This window comes from Nicotiana tomentosiformis, chromosome 11, assembly GCF_000390325.3.
Source record: "Nicotiana tomentosiformis chromosome 11, ASM39032v3, whole genome shotgun sequence".
Lineage (NCBI taxonomy): Eukaryota > Viridiplantae > Streptophyta > Magnoliopsida > Solanales > Solanaceae > Nicotiana > Nicotiana tomentosiformis.
The window spans coordinates 116,090,299-116,111,351 of NC_090822.1; the positions used below are offsets into that span (position 1 = coordinate 116,090,299).

The 21,053-nt window shown below is 33.7% G+C and overlaps 1 protein-coding gene across 1 annotated transcript; it reads left to right on the plus strand.

Moving 5' to 3' along the window:
• Positions 1 to 11,748: 11,748 nt before the first annotated feature.
• LOC104102418 (zinc finger protein ZAT12-like) lies at positions 11,749 to 12,480 on the plus strand. Its single transcript, XM_009610116.4, has one exon. It carries the CDS (start codon positions 11,839 to 11,841, stop codon positions 12,367 to 12,369), a length of 531 nt encoding a protein of 176 aa, XP_009608411.1. The 5' UTR covers positions 11,749 to 11,838; the 3' UTR covers positions 12,370 to 12,480.
• Positions 12,481 to 21,053: the final 8,573 nt, after the last annotated feature.

Genomic DNA, 21,053 nt, shown 5'->3' on the forward strand with positions numbered 1-21,053 from the left:
CCTCGAAAAAGGAAGCCGTCGAAGCTCAATTGGAGTTGTCTGATGCCCAACTTCGATCTGCGAAAGAAAATGCTTTGGGGCTGATCGAAAAGATGAAAGAGCTTCAGCATCGGTTGGATTTGGCCACTTTAGATAAAGCAGATTTAGCCAAAGAACTCGAAGTTGCCAGATCTGAAGCGATCGAGGCCAACAAAAGAGCGGATGCCAAAGTGGCTCAGTTCAGGATCGATGTCGAGGTTAACCAAGCCAAATCTGCGAGCATGGTCGAACACGCAAAGTGGCAGGCTCAGAGAGAGGCTCTCGAGGAGGTCAGAGCTCAGGGCTTTGATGTTGGGGCCGAGATTGAAGTTGACAGGGTGAAGGAGAACAAATCTCGGAGGTTGACCTTTCCTGAGGAAGACTCCAATTACTCGGGGGAGTTTGAAGACAAGGACGATGCCACGACCTCCAATGAAGATTGAATCATTTAGCGCCTTAGGTCGATCGCTGTGTTCTTTTGATACCGCTTTCGGTTTTTGTATAAAGAACTTTCTTTTGGAAGAGTAACCGCCTCTGTACAAAAAATTTGTAAATATAAATCTTTTCTTTTTTTTTGAAAGCCTTTCAAACTAAATAGATAGTTTGAATTTAAATCTCTGTTGCCTTATGGGTAGTCCCCTTTGCTTTATTGGGTTCGAACATCCTTCAGCTTAAACAGTCAAGTGTTCGTTTTAATTTGAAGAAATGAGTAGTTTGCTCGAAATCGAACTAAAAGTAGCCCGCAGGCTTAGTAGTCGAGTGAATGATTTGAACTCGATGCAATGTAGCCCATAGGCATAATGGTCGAGTGAGTGCTTGCTCGAACTCGAAGTAAAAGTAGCCCGTAGGCTTAATGGTCAAGATAGCCCATAGGCTTAATGGTAGAGTGAGTGCTTGCTCGAACTCGAAAAAGTAGCCCGTAGGCTTAGCAGTCGAGTGAATGATTCGAACTCGATGCAATGCAGCCCGTAGGCGTAATGGTCAAAGTAGCCCGTAGGCTTAATGGTCGAGTGAGTGCTTGCTCGAACTCAAAAAAGTAGCCCGTAGGCTTAGCGGTCGAGTGAATGATTCGAACTCGATGTAGTGTATCCCATAGGCGTAATGGTCAAAGTAGCCCGTAGGCTTAATGGTCGAGTGAGTGCTTGCTCGAACTCGAAAAAGTAGCCCGTATGCTTAGCAGTCGAGTGAATAATTCGAACTCGATGCAGTGTAGCCCATAGGAGTAATGGTCAAAGTAGCCCGTAGGCTTAATGGTCGAGTGAGTGCTTGCTCGAACTCGAAAAAGTAGCCCGTAGGCTTAGCAATTGAGTGAATGATTCGAACTCGATGCAGTGTAGTCCGTAGGCGTAATGGTCAAAGTAGCCCGTAGGCTTAATGGTCGAGTGAGTACTTGATCGAACTCGAAAAAGTAGCCCGTAGGCTTAGCAGTCGAGTGAATTATCGAACTCGATGCAATGTAGCCCGTAGGCGTAATGATCGAAGTAGCCTATAGGTTTAATGGTCGAGTGAGTGCTTGCTCAAACTCGAAAAAGTAGCCCGTATGCTTAGCAGTCGAGTGAATGATTCGAACTCGATACAATGTAGCCCGTAGGCATAATGGTCGAGTGAGTGCTTGCTCGAACTCGAAATAAAAGTAGCCCGTAGGCTTAGCAGTCGAGTGAATGATTCGAACTCGATGCAATGTAGCCCGTAGGCGTAATGGTCAAGTGAACGCTTGCTCGAAGTCGATCTTGTTTGCATAATAAATCTTGAACATAAAATATCGGTAAAGAAGAGGGATTTATTTGCAAGTTATTATACATGGGCTCACGTTTTGCGTCAGGGCTCGGGCCAACTACATAAGCATGGTTCGTTTTGACCATTTGGCTCTTACAACGACACAGTTTGTCATGAAATAACGAAGTAACTTCCTTTGCACCGAACTTGATACTCATCACAGATGCGTTCAATGATAAAGCCTCCCAGTATACGAGGTTGATTTTAAAGAGGCCTCAGATACTCAGCAGTAATATCGTTTCCGCTATATGGCTGGTATCGATCTCTGGTCGACTTTTGCTTTTTCGTAACAGACCTAGAGATCAACTGGTCATCTTCGACTCTTATTTTGGATTGATATCGATTGTGCACATCAGTCCAAGTAATAGTTGGGTACTCGATCATATTTTGCTTCAGCCACTGTGAAGCCATCGAGCTCCGCTCGTTTAGACCTTGAGTGAAAGCTTGAACAGCCCAATCGTCTGTGACTGGAGGCAGATCTATTCGTTCCATTTGAAAATGGGCTACGAACTCTCTTAGCATCTCGTTATCCTTTTGTATTACCTTAAACATGTCCTACTTTCTGGTTTCGACCTTTATGGCTACGACATGTGCTTTTACGAAATAATTTGCAAGCATAGCAAAAGAATCAATAGAGTTAGATAGTAAATTATGATACCATACCATTGCCCCCTTTGACAGGGTTTCACCGAATATTTTCAATAATACAGATTCGATCTCATCATATTCCAAATCATTTCCCTTGATGGCACACGCGTAAGAAGTGACGTGCTCGTTGGGGCCGGTCGTTCCGTTATATTTGGGTATTTCGGGCATATGGATTTTTTTGGGAATTAGTTTTGGGGTTGCACTCGAGGGAAAAGGCTTTTGAATGAATTTTTTTCGAATCTAGACCTTTTATCATTGGTGGAGCTCCCGGGATCTGATCGACCCTGTATATTTCTACTTTTTTATCGTTGGCTTCGACTCGTTTTGTGAGTTCCTCGAGTAATTTAGTCATTTCGGAAGTAGTCCCCGATTCTTACTCATTTGACTTCACTATGGCTGGTTCCGTTCTGCGGGTGATTTCTCGAAGCGGATTGGGCTCTGGCCTGCTTTGCACCTGAGTTTGGCTCTGCAACTGAGCTATCACTATTTGATGGGCTTGTAACATCTCGAAGACCATCCGTAAGCTGACTCCGATCTCTTCCACGTTATGGGTGTCTTGAGCTACGGATCGAGTGCCGCCCTGAATGCTTTTTTCCGGTTCGGAATGTTGGTTCACCTCAAGAGCCACTCGTGAATTGACATCTAGCGGTACTTCGACTCGAGCTTCGGTGACATCGTTAATTCGCCTTCCGGCCCTGGGTGTCAAGTTGTTGGTTTCATTTTGAAGGCAGGCTTCGTGGTCGATAGGTAAAGCCATCAATCGAGGGTTTGCCATTGTTGATTTGAAGTTGTAAAGTGGTGTGTATTGCAGATTTGTATCAAACAATCACTGTTACCCTTATCCCCACGGTGGGCGCCAAACTATTTACCGAAAAAATCGGATAACGTTAGATTTGTGTATGGTTCTAAGGATACGCGATATAATTTGATATAAATCGTGTAGAGAAATAGAAATAGGTGTATTCTTGACTATGAGAATGAGAATAGCGAGCAGAAAGAATGAATAATATAAAGTAAAACAAGCACAAGGGGATATCTTTCAATATGAGAAGTGATCTTTTGTTACAACGTGTTTTTCTTGCTTACAATCCATGTCCCTCTTATAGTAGAGGGATCCTACTTTATATACAATAAAAAATACGCAGTCTCTCCCATAATGTATTGTCTTTTTCTCGATTTTCGCAAAGATTCTCTCCCATAGTGCGGTTGCAATGACCCTAGTCTGCGAGCTCGATGCTGGCTCGAGGTCGGTACTGGATCGAGCCCTCGGCCTAGGTCCGAGTTCGATTCTGACTTGGGGTCTCGGTATTCGGGGTGAGTGTTGGTCGGTTCACGTATCTTCGATAATCCCCGCTTTGCCTCGTAATTCGATTTGAATATGAGCTCGATAATGATGTCGAGCTAGTCATTGATCGGTCTTAGAGCTCGAAGCTCGCCGCCCTTACTTTGGACCTTGACCGAGCTTGTCATGCGGATATCCTTTGATCGAAACATTATTGTCTCGACCAGTCCGTACGACTGACTCAAATCGGTTTTGACCGTACACACATGGTATTCATAATATTGATGGAGAAAAAAGAATGAAGATACTAAGATGTCTTATTGTATACCAACAATTTGAAACTTTGAGAGAAATATGAGAACTTAATTAGAAGTAAGAGGTTATGATACACTTGGGTTGTTGCTTATATCTATCAATATATATATATATATATATATATATATATATATATATATATATATATATATATAGATAGATAGATAGATAGATAGATAGATAGGGGATGTTTCAGATTTGAGCTAAACTTGCGTGTTTTGAAAGAACGTGAAGTCAACGAAAAATAGTCGTTGGTCAAAGAAATACAGTTACGGAACGGGACACTTGCAAACATAGCTCGAAAAAGACAACGTTGTTTTGTCCTCTTTTTTTTTAATTGAGGCTTAAAAGGGAAAGGATGGCGTTTTCCGTCTAATAATTGAGTACTCCTGTAAGTTGTTGTGGTTACTAAATACATTTAGTCCATAATAATTATTGTTTAGAAATTTAAGGTATAATTAATTGCTTTTTTCCCATTTTACTCTAAGTATTAAATGTTCTTGAAAATAAAAACATTGATTATCTATACTAATTTAAAACTGGAAACCTCCAAATTAAAAAGTTAAAAGACTAAAATACTCCTTTAGTAATATATTTTTATATTGAATAATTAATAATTAAATAAAAATTAAATAATATTGGTAAAAGATGTTATCCATTTCTAAGGATGCATCTTTCATAGAAAGTTGTGGTAGTTATTGTTTTGGGAAACTACCAGGTATGTCTATTTATAAGTAGCTCATTATCAAAATTGACATATTCATAAAATATTAGCCAATTAGCTATTTATAGAAAAAATAAAAGGTCAAATTTTTACTTTCTTTTTGAATGGGTGTTATTAGAATAGTTTGGGTACATCTTAAGGAGCGTGAAATACACGCGTGATACATGTGTCGCATTAGCATTTTTTGAACTCAATTTAATTACGAATTTTAATACAAAACCATTCCAAATCACCTCCAATCTTTCTCAAATTTCGTATATTGACTTATCTATATGTTTTCAATGAATTTCAACTATACTCATTGAAAAAGTTCCTTTTTGCTTAGATTTTTGGAATATTGTATTTTTTTTTTGGTATTTCATCACCTTATTTGTTACCTCATCCATGAAATTTTCTTTTTGTTTTGCATCTAATGTTGCTAATCATGTTTAAAAATATGGATGGAGTTTTTGCATGTGATTCTTTGAGATAAAGAACCTTATTTATTTGGTTTTTCAATTTTTATATGTGCTTGACTAGTTTTGGTAAGTCTATGACTAATGGCTAGAGGTTGGTAAATTGAGACTTATTTGGGATATTTGTGTAAGTTTCCCTATTCTTTTCGCTCCTTATAAATATCAATTCATTGTGTAATTTTCAGCACTTGAAACAATTTCAGCGTCAAAAAAATTTCAGCACTTGAGAAATTTTAGAACTTGGAAAATTCCAACAAAAAGAAAAAAATTAGAATAACCATAATGTTCCAACCAATGTTTTTTTTTTTTGGTTAAACAAATACTTAAATTACTAAAATGGTAATGTTAGTTTAAGCATAATAAATACAATTGTCAATACACTTTTTAAAAATATAATTGAAAAATATATTTTTATGCCATTTCTGACTGATTCCGTCGGAAATTTCCGACTACTTTTTTCGGTCGGAATATTTTGGTCGGAAATGGGCTGTTTTTTTAGTAGTGAAAGGGGTGAAATACTAATGCAATAAGTGTGAATACAGGTTGATATGTTGCTTTACTCTTGCCGAACCATTTTTCTATATATTTTTGTGAGTTTATTCTTTTATTAAGTTAGCTAAATATGATCAATATTCATTATTTTCAAGATCGTATACTTTTTTTCTTTAATTAATATTTTTCCTCAAACATATTTTTAATAATATTCATGTAATTTTAAAAAATATTATACATTGTATTAATATGAAATATATGCGCAACGCGCGTACGAAGAGACTAGTATAACATAAAATTTTAAGAGTGAAGAGTATTAAATAAGGGTATAGTAGTCAAAAAAACTCTCTTATTTATAATAGTTAAGGAACGTGTAAAATAGAAACACGACAACTAAAGTAGAGTGAAGGAAGTAGCAGTAGTAGCACTTTCTTGGTTGGTGTCTTCGTGATGGTGATGAACGCAGTGACCAACATGTTTTGCTATTTCAAAACTTTCTATGGAACTGCCAATGCAGGGTGATTATTCTTGTTTTTTTATAATTAAGATTATATTGCTTCAATAAGTTTATTACTCCCTCTGTTTTTGTTTAAATAGCGTAGTTGATGAGATATAGAGTTTAAAAAATATACAAATTCTTTTAAAATTTGCGGTCTAAAATAATCATAGATATTTGTGTGATCACAAATAATCTTATTAAGAATAAAATTAGAAGGGTTAAGTTAAAATATTTTTAGATATAATAAGATCTCATTCTTTTTGGGACATACAAAAAAGGAAAGTATGCTACATATATTAGTATAAAGAAGTTATATATATAATCTTATAAGCTCCATATATACAGAATAATAATGTTAAAAATATTTATATAATCAAGTTGCTTCAGAGATGAGTATGAGTTACATGTGACTCTCTATAACAAATAAGGATTGGAACCTATTATATTGTATAAGTATGTAACTTAAATCCATTATTTAAGGGATGATTCAGTTAAACGACAATTATAAAAAAAATAATTGATGGTATAGCTGATAATGCTTGAAAATATACAAACAAATATATGTGTATGGCATTTACTTCTACATTTTTCAGAATCGCGATTATGCTTGTTTTTACAAGTTGATAATCCCCTCATGATTTTTTGGTACATCAATATTTTGTTATTGGTGCTATATCATTTTTTTTTCGAAAATCAAAAGAAAATACTAAAGGAGAGAAAAAAAAGGAATGACTTTTTAATTTATGTAATATAATACTACACTTAAATGTTTAGTTATTAAAAATATATGTTATAATCAATACTAATTGAGGGTCGTTTTTTACCTTAAGAAATCCACCAATTATTATATCTCATTCGGACTATTACTTTGAGGTAGAGAGGGTATTTTAATTGCCAATTCAAAAGGTGAAGAGGTATTGCTTTTTCCAACCCAAAAAAGAAAAGAAAAAATAGATAGAAGTTAAAATGGAAGTTAGACGCTGCAAGTGATCGAGTTGCCAAGCAGTTACCTCAGAAATATAATAAGAAAGTTTCAGTTATCGCAGTTGGAGTTAGAATATTCGATTGCATTGTATTAGGTTTTTTCCCCGAATGTGGCAAAGTATTAGTTGATTAGGTCCAGTTATTGTGTATAAATAAAAGCTAATGTGAAAGAATTAAAAATAATAAAAAGCATATGTAATCACTTGCTAAGAAGCCAATGAATTAACTAGCTCTTTCTTGGTGAATTTCTTTTATATTGTTTTGTTCTCTTTTTCCTAATATTGTTAATTATAGATTTATGTTCCATTGTACTCTCTCCGTCTCATATTATCTCTCATGAATTTCTTGTACACGTTCCTTAAGAAAAATTAATTAGTACATATGAGATTTTAATTACTTTACCCTTATTCGTGTCTTAATATTTAATTTTTTTCATTGGTATTTGAACAAAGTTAGGTGTTCCTAATCTTCAAGGATAATCATTACTAAGGGTAAAAAAGAAAAAAGATAATCAATTTTATTTTGAACTTCTAAAGTGACAAATAATTTGAAACAACTATTTTTAGTAACCACGACTGATAATATGAGACGGAAAGAGTAATTATATCTCTTTTAGTTTGGATTAGGCCCAATTAGTTCTAAACGAGATGGGCCCATATTAGACGGTACACAGGATGAGACAGGCTGCCCATTTCTTCCCGTTTATCCCGTCTCACTTATCCCGTCCCCTCCCATCCCGCCTATCCCGCGTGAATTTTAAATTATTATTATTTTTAAATAGAGCCATTGGGCAACGGCCTTGTAAGGGGTAAGCGTAATGTTGAAGTATGATAATTTGTAAGGAGCTTACAAATATTAGTATGATAATTTGTAATTGGCTACTAAGAGGCTTAATTCAAACAGAACCCTTCCTAGAAGGTGCCTGCGTAGATTAGGTGTTCTTTAAAAGAATTGTATTTGTATGTGAAATTTAAAAGTTCTATTAATAAAATAAAAGGCTTTAAGCCTTGAATTATTTTTATGAATTGTCCTACACTCTTACTTAGTTACTTAATAGCTTGAAATTATATTAAATAAATTACAACTCTATTATACTTACTAAAATATTTCGTTACAAGTCTTTTATTTTAATATTTTATAATTATTTACTTAGTTTCTTTATAATTTATTAAGTTTTAATTTTATTAAATAAGTCAAAAAAGTAGTCGTTACTAAATTTAATGCTTAAATAATTATAAAAAAAATAAATTAAAAAGGCCCACTTAGAGCCCGCGAACCGTCCTGTCTCGTCCCGTTCCATCCTGTTTGTTAGCGGAATGAGGTGGGCCTACTGTTTCGTCCCGTTTAGGCCCGTCCCATCACCGACCCGATTAAATATCGTCCTGTCCCGTCTTATCCCGTCCCGTTAGAAAGCCATAGTTTGGATTAATAGGCACAACTCAACTCAGATTCAATATTTTTAGAAAGTTCTATCATTGTAATTACCAGTTCCAATACACGTATTGCTCAACATTTGCTGATTAAACCAGTACTATTATAGATAAAATCAAACACATGATTTGAAAATACCTACATGATAAGCAAGTTTGAAAATTTTGAGAGAAATGTTAGAATGTAGAAGTGAGGGATACACACCAGTGTCTAGTGGCGTATGCAAAAAATTTCGTAAGCGATGTCACTATTAAAAAGCTAAATAGCTGAACAAATTATCAAAATGACATCACATTAAAGGTCTTTTATAAAATTATAGAATTCAACTCATAATAGAAAATAACAAATATATTTAAAAAAATCAACGAAAAATATAAACGAAAAAATAACAAGACAACAATTATAACGGTCGATGACCCACAAAAGTTGGCGTAGATGATGAGAGAGATGACCAATAGTTTTTCAATAATATAATTTTACCTTCATTTATGTACTTAATATGATTGGAAGCGTCAAAATATTTAGTACCAATTGATTTCTTGAGAGTATTAAAAAGTAAGGTTTTATTTAGAAGCTTACACATAAACATATACATGTCTAGATTCTATCCCTTGACATTTACAACAAAAATGAAGTGCTTCGCCAATGAGCTACTAAGTACTTAACGTTATGTGGTGTCACTTTAAAGAAAATATAGGTGAAATTTTATTTTTTCATATTGCTCGTCCGCATATTCTGTAAAATTTTTCGGGGAAATGGTGTCACGTGACAATGCTAGGCATAACCTTAATCCGCCCATATATATAGGTTTGAGCTATATAAGCTTGCAGTAGCTGACTTTTACGTGTTATTCAAAGCATAGAAGTTTAGTTGTTTATTTTTTCTTGTTGGTTAAGTTGGTCAGATTTAATGGTTTGTTTTCAAAGTGGGATATATATAAAGAAATATAGGTTTGAATTGAGCAGTTGAATTTGCTGACTCGCCGCGTTTGAGTAATTGATGTGAGTGGGAATATTTTCAGGTCTATTTCGTTGAGGTTTCTAGAACACTTCCCCAGCACAGCTTTCATACGCTTGACAAAAATTAAAGGGTTGCAACAAAAACGAATGTGCAAACGTAGCCCTTTTATTAGATTCCAATTATTTAAATTTTCAACATCTGTTTATTTTAATAGTAAGTGCTTTTGTTAAAATAAAGTTCTAGAGAAATATTTCGAAGAATAGCAATTTTTGTCCGAAAAAAATTAAATGAAAAAAAATGCTTTTGTCATTATTAAGGGAGTAGCTTTGTGTTTCTTCTTTTTTGTTTTTGCTTAAAAGCTTTGTGTTTCAATCTTTTGAAAATGTGTTTTTGAATGCAAAATTACAAAAAATTTATAAAGATCCCCTATACAATTACTTAAAATAGATACAACATCAATAACTATGCCTAAGTTCCAAACAAATTAGGGTCCACTATATGAATCTTCATTCCTCACTTCTTTTTATAAACACAATTTATATTATTAAATAGATAAAAATATTATTATTTATCATGAAAGATTTAATTGATCATTAAATTTTATCTAACTAAAATAAAAAATAATAATATCAAAATACATTTAAAAATTTAATCAATAAAAATTCTGTTAGTAATAATATTAATAAACTTTTACATTATTAATATATTCTAACCTAAAATAAAATATTACTTACTATTTATTTTAGATTACCAAGTAAATAGAATATTTAATTACAATTGACTTGTAGGTGACTTAATTCTTCAACTTTTTTTTTACCATATCAATACATAGGACTTGAACTTAATCTGATATTTATTAGTGACTGATTTCTTTTCTCTTATCATCACGATGAATATGAAATATCTCACCTTTTTTAATCGTTACAGTACTTTTTAGTCTGTAATTAGCAGATACTGATATTTTACAAACAACATATAACTTCCTACTTTGATTTGAATTGTTGATTAATCGACATAGATGGCTTGCCTAATCGAAGACCTAGCTAGGTGTGAGCACTATTCCTAACTGTTGATTCTAAAATTGGAAGGGGGGTGAGTGGGGGTGGAAGGGTTGACATTAAAAATTGTTAAGTACCTTTTTTTTGTTCAGAATTAAGTAGTTAATTGGAAGATCTTTGAAATCCCCTTCCACACTTATCATGATTAGCGTGTCTCTTGTTTATGAGAAACTAACTCCTGATCTAGATTAGTATAAGGGGCGGAGCTATAACATTAACTATAGGTGCGTACAAATTCTATAACTTTTGCTTAGATTATATATTTATATTAAAGAATTCATTAAATAAGTATATATAGTATTTAATAGCGAAACCAACAACTTTTTTATATTAAAATTCAGAATTCATAAATTTTAAAATCTGATTCTGCTCTAATTAGTATATATGCAAAACTAAAATAAGTGTAAGATTTTCTTTGCAGCGCACGAAAAGCGTGGATACATGGTCTAATTTTTATAAAACACACAGACATATGTATGGTATATATATTACACAGTAATCACACAGAGTCCGATCCGCGTCTGTTATTTGCGTATCGGTGCTTAACAATTTTTAATATAGCATTTTAGTCCCCGTTGTTTTTTTCTTGTTTTTTTAAAATTTCTTGTGACTCACATTTTTTGCCCCCCCCAAAAAAAAGAAGTGAAACCACTGAGCTTCTTTTCTCATTCTTTAAAGTTATTTAGTAAATTCTTGAAATTGAACTACAATTTTGTAATTAACATTCGTATTAGAACATGATAAATATATAAACTTTAAAAAAGTAATTATTTGTTCATTATTACCCCATATTTATTTTCGCTCAGTATTTATAAATAATAAATAAATAATCCGAAAATAAAATAAATAAGCCTAGGGCGGTTAGATATTTTTATCATATAAACAGTTAAGATGTACACATGGAGGCGGTTTTAAACAATCAGTAATTTACTCGGATTGTACTTTTTTATTTTTCCCTAACAAAATTTAGTCCAACTTGGTCTTGGAAAAGGAAAGAAGGACGTTATAGCAGTTAACCACAGTAATCCTTCTCTCACTTTACTTAGGCTACAAGAAGTGTAGTATTAATTAAAAACTTGTTGGACTCACTCAAGATTCCCAAACTCTATATATATATATATATATATAGCCACAGTACCACAACCGCTTTATAATTTCTACCAAACACTAACAAAGTGACTAAGTTTCAACAAGCCATGGCGTTAAAGAGAAGCAGAGAAGAAGAATCGGTACTATCAGTAGAGAAACTAGCAATGGCGAATTGTATTGATATAATGAAAAGGAATCAGTCAATAAGACATAGTAAAATCTTTGAGTGCAAAACATGCAAAAAACAATTTGATTCGTTTCAAGCACTTGGCGGACACAGAGCAAGTCACAAAAATACAGCTATTAAACTTATGTTGATGAGTACTTTCCCTAACGAGTTACCTGTCAAACCTAAGAAACACGAATGTTCGTTTTGTGGCGAAGAGTTTGCTTTAGGCCAAGCTTTAGGTGGACATATGAGAAAACATCGCGACGAGTTGAATCAATTAAATCAACAGCAGCAATACCAGAACAAGAAGAAGAAGAAGTTAGAAGAGAGGAGTGATATATCTGATCGAGAAGATGGTAAAAAGGAGAAGGATTTGGGTAGTGAAGGGATTTTTTTCTTGGATTTGAATTTAACACCGTATGAGAATGAGTTGATGGCGGGGATAGTTCCTGTTCATTCTTGGCTGTAATTAACTTCTATAGATTGAGACTATAAAATTCTTGTTTAAGTACGCTTAGAGATTTTTGATATTGTTGTTGTGGCTTTGTGTAAATAAAAGAGCTACACAATTTTTAGTTTGTTCCATATTAACATGATTGTTTTTTGAGCAAAAATTTCTCTCTTATCTGCAAGTTTTCTGTTTGTGCATATAATTAAATTTAAAGAGTTTAAGTTTTATGCATTACAATATAAATATTTTTTACATAATCAGATTAGTTGTAAGCAGTGTTTTAAAAGGCGTGGACGTAAGACGAGGTGTTTTATATATGCCTCAGCGAGACGTAAGCTCCATAGGTATTTGATTTTTAATATTTTATAAAATAATATAATGACAGTAAATATTTATAAACAGGTAAAATTGCATAAAAATTGAAAAAAACTATAAATATGTAATATATATATATATATATATATATATATATATATATAGTCAAAACAATCTATTATACGCTACTTACCAGCACAAGTAACTTGAATCTAAAAGAATAAAGTTTTCTACATGGAGGAACAAAAAAGATGATTAACCTGCAATTTGAACTTTGAACTTGCTACTTGTCACGACCCAATTTCCCCTCCGTGTGACGTCGTGACGACACCTAGTCTCTACAACAAGGTAAGCCTAATATTTTTTTGCGAAAATATGAAATAAAAATATAAATTTAACCAACTATTCAAAAATATACAACAAATCCCAAAACCCGGAATATCGTGAATCACAAACTACAGAAGGAAAGATCTAGTGTCTCTATACATCAGAGTCTAACAAGAAAAAATACAGAAGATAATGGACATGAAAAATAGTAGAAGGGGACTCCGAGGTCTGCGGACGCGGCAGATATACCTTGAAGTCTCCAAAACTGTCCCGGCTCACTGATAGTGCGGCTGATAAGGTGCACCTGGATCTGCACACGAAAAACATGTGCAGAGAGTAGCATAAGTACACCACAATCGGTACACAGTAAGTGCCAAGCCTAACCTCGGTTGAGTAGTGATGAGGTCGGGTCAGGGCCCTACTGGTAAATATAAAATAAAATAATATAAAGTGTAATACCGCAATAAAATAAAGGCTGAAATTTAACAACAATGAAATCATAGAAGGTAACAGCTCAGTACACGAAAACACAATAGGGGATCTCCCGAGATACTGTCTCGTAGTCCCAAACGTAAATGAGCAGGAGGATCACCCGGAATACCGTTCCGTAGTCCCAAAGTAAATGTGCAGGGGATCTCCCGGAATACCGTTCCGTAGTCCCAAAGTAAATGTGCAGGGGGATCTCCCAAAATACCGTTCCGTAGTCCCAAAGTAAATATGCAAGACAGGGGGGTCTCTCGGAATACCGTTCCGTAGTCCCAAAGTAATTATGCAGTACAAGGGGATCTCCCAGAATACCGTTCCGCAGTTCCAAAGTAAATATGCAGCGCGAATGGTAGAAATACAACTACATCACGAAATTCTTACAGTTTAGACTAAGTTCCAGTCAGGGAAGAAGCAGGAAATTCACTAAGCATGCTGCACATAATTCACATAAACAATTAAGACACGTAGACATGTTGTATTAGACTAAACATGGTAGCTACACATATTGGAATAACTCAATTAAGAATGAAAATAGATTAGTACTCATTAAAATGGTATAACTCAAAATAACTGGAAAACATATTGCTGCTCGGTAAGAAAATCGGGTTTTACCACAACTAGCCCGTGTACGTACTCATCACCTCACGTACACGGCGCTCACATATCACAATAGTTCCAAAATTTTAAAGAGATTTCCCCCGCACAAAGTTAGGCAAGCCATTTACCTCGAGTCAAGCTCAATTAATCGGTCACAATGCCTTTTCCACGAATATCCGGCTCTAAATGGCCCAAATCTAGCCAAAAAAAATTATGTATCATAAATACAATAATAATAAACTCATCTAATTAACGAAATCAACATTTAACGAAAATTCTGAAATTTAACTCAAAAATCGCCCGTGGGACCCACTTCTCGGAATCGGGTAAAAGTCATAAAAATACGAAAGCTCATTCACTCACGAGTCTAACCATATCAAATTTACTAAAATCCGACACCAAAATCTTGGTCAAAACCTCAAAAATCGGCCTAAGAACTTTTCTCAAATTTTCACCTCAAATCCGAATTTAAACGATGAATTCAAGCATAGATTAGTGGAATATAACCATAAGGGAGTTAAGAATCATTACTAAAAAACTTCCTCCGAAAATTTCTCCAAATTTTGTCTTCTACCGAGCTCTCAATCAAATTTGTGAAGTGAACTTCAAACCCTCGAATCTGCCCTTTTTCTGCCCAGTTATTCCGCATCTGCGGACCTTGGGTCGCACCTGCGAAATTTCCTTCGCATGTGCGGAAACGACTTAAGAGAGCTGGGTCTGCTTCTGCGGAAAAAGGGCCGTACCTGCGAGTGCGCTCCTGCGGACTATTGTCCGCTTCTGCGATCTCCTCCGTGCCTGCGGGTCCTTTAGCACATCTGCGGGGATCGCAGATGCGGCATTTCCCTTCGCACATGCGACCCCTGACCACACATCCCAAATATGCTTATGCGCTTGCCTCTCCGCACGTGTGATCATACACTTGCGGTCTCTCTACCGCAGGTGCGATAACAGATGCCTGAAGACTTCAGCAGCAACACAAATCCAACTTTTGATCCGTTAAGCACTCGAAACTCACCCGAGGCCCCCGGGACCTCAACCAAACCTACTAATCAATCCTATAGCACCATACGAACTTAGTCGAGCTTTCAAATCACATCAAACAACGCTAAAATCACGAATCGCCCTCTGATTCAAATTTAAAGAACTTGAAACTTCAAAATTCTACAACCGATGCCGAAACCTATCAAATCACGGCCGATTGACCTCAAATTTTGCGCATAAGTCATAATCAACATTACGAACCTACTTCAATTTCCGGAATCGGAAAACGACCCCGATATCAAAAAATTCACTACCGGCCCAAAACTCCAAAAATTCGACTTTCGCCATTTCATGCCTAAATGAGCTACGGACCTCCAAAACACAATCCGGACACGCCCCTAAACCCAAAATTACCTAACGGAGCTAACGGAACCGACAGAATTCCATTCTGGAGTTGTCTTCTTACAGTTCCGACTACGATTCAAATCCTAAGACTTAAGCTCTCATTTAGGGACTACGTGTCCCAAAACACTCCGAAACTCAAAACCAATTATCCCGTCAAGTCACAATAGCAGAAATAGATATGGAGAAAGTAGTTAATAGGGGTACGAGGCTCTAACTCTCAAAACAACCGGCCGGGTCGTTACACTACTATGAAGGAGAATGAAGTTCTCTTTTGTATTTATAAAAAAATTTAAATATTTGTTGCTTTGGGGAGATATTAGCAGACTAGCGGACAACATAAAGAATTGGGAAAGACCATGAATTAGGGCTTCAATCAATAAAAAAGGTCTTGACTTTTAAATTTAATACTTTTGAGTTCCTTTTTAAACCTTTTGAGTAATTACCAAACTCACTTTTGAGAATTTGGGTATTATATGAAGGACTTATTCAACAAATTTTGTTTTAATTTGAAAAAGTCTCTAGGACTTACTCCTCACTAAAAACACGCGCCTCAAACGCCCCGAATGCCCGGGCGTACGTCCCGAATTGCTGGGTGTATGTCTCTTGAGACTTTCGCCCCACACCATCGCCTCAGGACGTTTTTGGTACGCCTCGTCCCGCGGCTTGCCCCGAAAACGTCTTTTAAAATACTGGTTGTAAAGCAGGTAAATGTGTAATAAGCCTGAGTCGAATGATTCTATTTGAATACTCAAACATAAGTATGCAGGACTAGCAGAAAATTGCTACTTACAGTAGGGGTATCAATAGATATTTAAAAATTAATTAAACCGACATAACTGTATCGTACCGAATCAATTTTTATATTTTTTTTATTAAAACCGTAGGTTCTTACATAAATCTATAACCGTACTGATAATTAGGATAAGTTTTTTGTTTTCCAAAAATAAACCGAAAAAGTACCGAACCGTACCGAATAAATTTACATGTTAAAAAAATTTATATATTAAGTTTAAAAATAATAAAGCATTTAATTTTTTCTTGGTCCTTGGAATAATGAAAACAGCTACAAGCCACAAGTAAATAAACTCAAAATCCTAATTTCCAAACCTATTATGTTACATATATTGAACATAAATTATTTCTGGCATATTCACTAGCAAGACACAGAGTATGAGTAGCAAACTACAATGTATTGAATATATTTTCTTTCGCATGTTTTAGATTTATCTTTTTGAATATTTAATCTTTTATAGAATTTGTTCTTGAGTCCCAACTTGGTTAATATCTTTTCACTCGTGTGATTTATATTTTTTTTGTATTTGCTTAGTTTTTTTTACGCTGTTGTAGAATAGTTGATGGACTTATACTCTAGTCATCTTTCATATTTTCTTAATTCATCGCCCTTTAAACTGTAAAAATGTCTAGAGAGTTTTACTAAATTCGATAAAAGTACGTATGTTAATATATTCTACTTCTACTTGTGACTTTTACGTGACATTTAAAAAACTACCAAAAATTAATCGAACTGTACCGATACCGAAGAGAAACCGACATAATTGGGACGATTTTGAAAAGTCTAATTTTGATTATACATAATAGAATAACCAAAAAAATTGGTACGATACAAATTTTATAAAATAAACCGGCCGACTTCTCCATTTCTGAGAGATGGGAAAGTAAATATTACTATATTCTTTCTTCCCTCTCTTCTTCCTCCCGACTTCATACTCGTTCTAACCCAACAAAAAAGGCTTTTTGAACTCTAGTCCTTAATTGAATATAGAACGATTTAGTTACAAGAGTTCAATTCGAGAAAAATATAAAATATAGGAAAGTCCTAGGTCCGAACCATCGACACTTCTAGTAATTAAAGGAGCTGACTTAAAAGGAATACGTATATTTTTAGTCGCTCCTAAAAATAATAGTACATAAACTGGAGTTATTTTGTACATATGTATATTATATATAAAAAATATATATATTTATATACTTTTTGACTAACCAATACAATTAGTTACAGCCGATCGACCAGTTTTATTTTTTGCCCGACTCAAAATCCTTTATCAACATATACTCGTTTTGAAGAAGATCGTTTTGAGCGAATCCAACCGATTATTTATATAGAGATCCTTTAACAAATGTGCTTTGGGTTGTCGTTAAGAGTAAGTTAAAGATCATTGAACTGTTACTATCTTGGCTATCATATTCAAGTTCTCCAATTTTATTTTTGCTATTTTTCCTTATTCGCTGTATACATACGTTAACTGCTATTGAACTACGCAAATGAATTGACAAGGAGAATTGTCTAATTTCTTAATTAGAAATATGTGCACTTACGTACTGATCACTCAAAAGATTTTCTAAGTTGGAAAATATATAGTTTAATAATTTTCTCGAAATATTATTGATTATGCAATTACTCATGAATATAAATTTGTACATTGACGGTATATTCCTTTTTTCGTTTTCGATTTTACATTAATAGGTTTAGCAAAGGATATCTCGATCAACTTTCAAACTTCTTGGCCTAATACCAAAATGATATACATTAAAACAATAAAGAATTTCAAAGTTCCCGAAAGTACTTTCGTCATCCCATAATTTTCTCTTGTTCCTTCCTTTTCTTTTGCTAGACTTTTCTAGTTAGTAGTTGTTGCTTTCAAAGTTCAAACCATTGGCGGGATTTAGAATTTTCAGAACATGAGTTATCTATTAAAAAAAAAAAAGAAGAAGCAAGAGAGTATTTAGTGAGAATTGATTCTTCTTTCCTTAGGTAAACAACTCAATATTCAACTAAATGCATCAATATTGGACCTCGTTAAAACATGAGCCCCAACAAATAATATTAGATTAATTCTGAAAAATATGTACATAAAATCCCTAATTTGATGGAAAGATAATGAATTCATGACGTGCCCCATAATTTGGGCCTAAATCTGCCCTTGTTCGAAACGACTATATCAATGTCTTTGAAATTTGAAGGGAAAAGGGCAAAATATACCCCCTCTACTTTTGAATATTATTTATATTTAACCTCCGTAATACTATTCGGCTAAATTTACCCATATCATCGGCAAACTTTTAAAAATTGCCCCTTGATCTATTAAGTAATCCAAAATCTCTCAATTTTCTTTTATTTAAATCACTTGTTATTCTTTTTGCTCCACTATTTTCAGAAATTACATCATTATGTGAATGCTAAAGATATTAGATTATATAAATTATTCATGGATATTTTTAATTACCAATGCACCCACTTCTCTTCTTGTGCTAACAGGTTTGGAATTGATTTAAAATTTTATTTATTTTTCAATCATATACAAAGTAGAATTAAGTGGGTCTATTTATTGTGTATTATATGCAGTTGATCATCATATATGTAGATGTTTATTTATTGTGTATTATATGCAACTGATCATTATGTATGTACATGCATATTCAAATATATTTTGCTATTGTCTATAGAGTTCGATCGACTAAATTAAGAGTGTATAATGTGTAGGTATTTGATTAAAGCAAAGTTGAATTCGACAATGTAAAATCTCCAAGGATTTCAACCTCTATCACTAATACTTGCAAAGTCTCCATACCTTTGGTGCAACGAATTCATTAAATTGGGGTGTTGTAATACTTTTGAATTTAGACAAGTTACCTAATTTTGATTCTTTAATTTACTATACTTTATTTACTAACCGTTGTATTATTTTACTATTTTTTTCTCTTATTTTTTTCAATTAAAAAAGCAGGTAAATGTCAATTATTTCGAAAATAGTGGATCAAGAAGAAGAATAAGTGACTTAATTAAAATAATTTGGGGGATTCTGGGTCACCTGATAGACTCGGGGGTAATTTTTAAAAGTTTGTTGATGGTAGGGGTAAATTTGGCCGGATAGTATAACAGCAGGGGTAAATTTGACCGGATAGTATAACAGAGGTTAAATATAGACAATATACGAAAGTAGAGGAGTATATCTGACCCTTTTCCCAAATTTGAATAATGTCATTAGAAAATAATTTTTTTTAATTGAAAGGAATTAAATAAAACCCACATGAAATAACTTTGATGGTAAATTATATTTCTTGTTTGAGCTAGTGTTGACAGCTTCAACAAATAAATCTGTGTTTTAATAGTAAAAAGTGATCTGAAAACTAAAACTAATTAAATTTGAGCGGAAGAAATTCCTGATAAATGGAAACAATTAAAATGGTTATCGCGTTTTTCTTCTGATATAAAATAAAAACAAAGGATGAAGAGGAGAATGGAGATCAAGAAAGATCTGAGATTTAGAATTGATTTACGCCGACTATTTTCCCTTAAATTATTCCACTCAAATAAAAATTACTACTAGCTCCAAACCTATTTTCTTTTTAGTCCATTCAAAAAAGAATAATCCCTTTTTTAAATTTGGAAATAATTTTACTTAAACTTACAATTCTACCCTTAATGAGAAGTTTTTAAAACGATACAAATACTCTGGCCCCTTTTTGAATTATTTAGGACCACCAATTTCAAAAGTCTTCATCTTTTCTTAAATTTCGTGCTCAATCATACAAGTTCACATAAATTGGACCGGAAAGTATTAATAACCTGGATTACTACTCGCCGAGGGTCCCACCAAAGTGGAGCTTCTCGCCTAGTAAATTAACTAGTACTCCATCCTTTTTAGAATTTAGCATTAAAATATTCCTCGTTTATTATGTGGCGACTAAAATGAAAAATCTCTCAAATATAAAATAGTTGTAATAGAAAAATGTCACACAAAATCCATATATACTTTTCACACAGTATTTTCTTCACATTAGTTTAGAAGCATGTGCTACTGAAATTAGTAATACAGGAGGATTGTACTATCAAAAATAGTAATATTGAATGTGGTGCGGGGATTAGTAATGTATCGATTAAAATACAAGGATTATAATATAGAAATTATTTATTATCGGATGTTCGATTTTTGTACAAAAAGTTATATATATATATTATTTTTTAAAACAAATGTAATAGGTACTTGTTACGATATTAAGCGTTATTTTTGACATTTGATTGGTTTTATTCATGTATTACTAATTATCGTATTTCTATTCTACCATCTATCTTACATACAAATAACGTACAAATTGCTGCATTACTTATGTGTGGAAAGAAAAATTGAAACTAAATATTATATGTAGTATACTAATGTTAATGTGGAAAATGTAACAATACCAAATATCGGTTGGTGTTTTTGTTCCCAACTTGTGTACCAAACCGGGGCGGAGCCAAATGTATTCAAGGGTTGTCAACCGACACCTCTTTGTATAGCTAGGAAATATTTTTATGTATACATATTATATATGAGGGTGTTTGAATTGATTTATTTTAAGTGTTTATTGGCTTTTAAGCACTTTTCTAGTTTTTAAAGTGTTTGAAAATGATAAAAAAAATACTTAAAAACACTTACTTTTAGGCATAAAAAGTACAAAAATAAGTCAAAGGCCAAAAGGTGAGTATTACCGACTTATGACTTATGACTTTTAACTTTTAATTTACTTTTTAAAAGTCAATCCAAACACCCCTCGATTGCTTTCCTTGGCTTATTTGTAAGTTTATTTGT

Coding starts and splice junctions, on each gene's coding strand:
- LOC104102418 (XM_009610116.4), top strand. CDS start 11,839: ATGGCGTTAAAGAGAAGCAGAGAAGAAGAATCGGTACTATCAGTAGAG.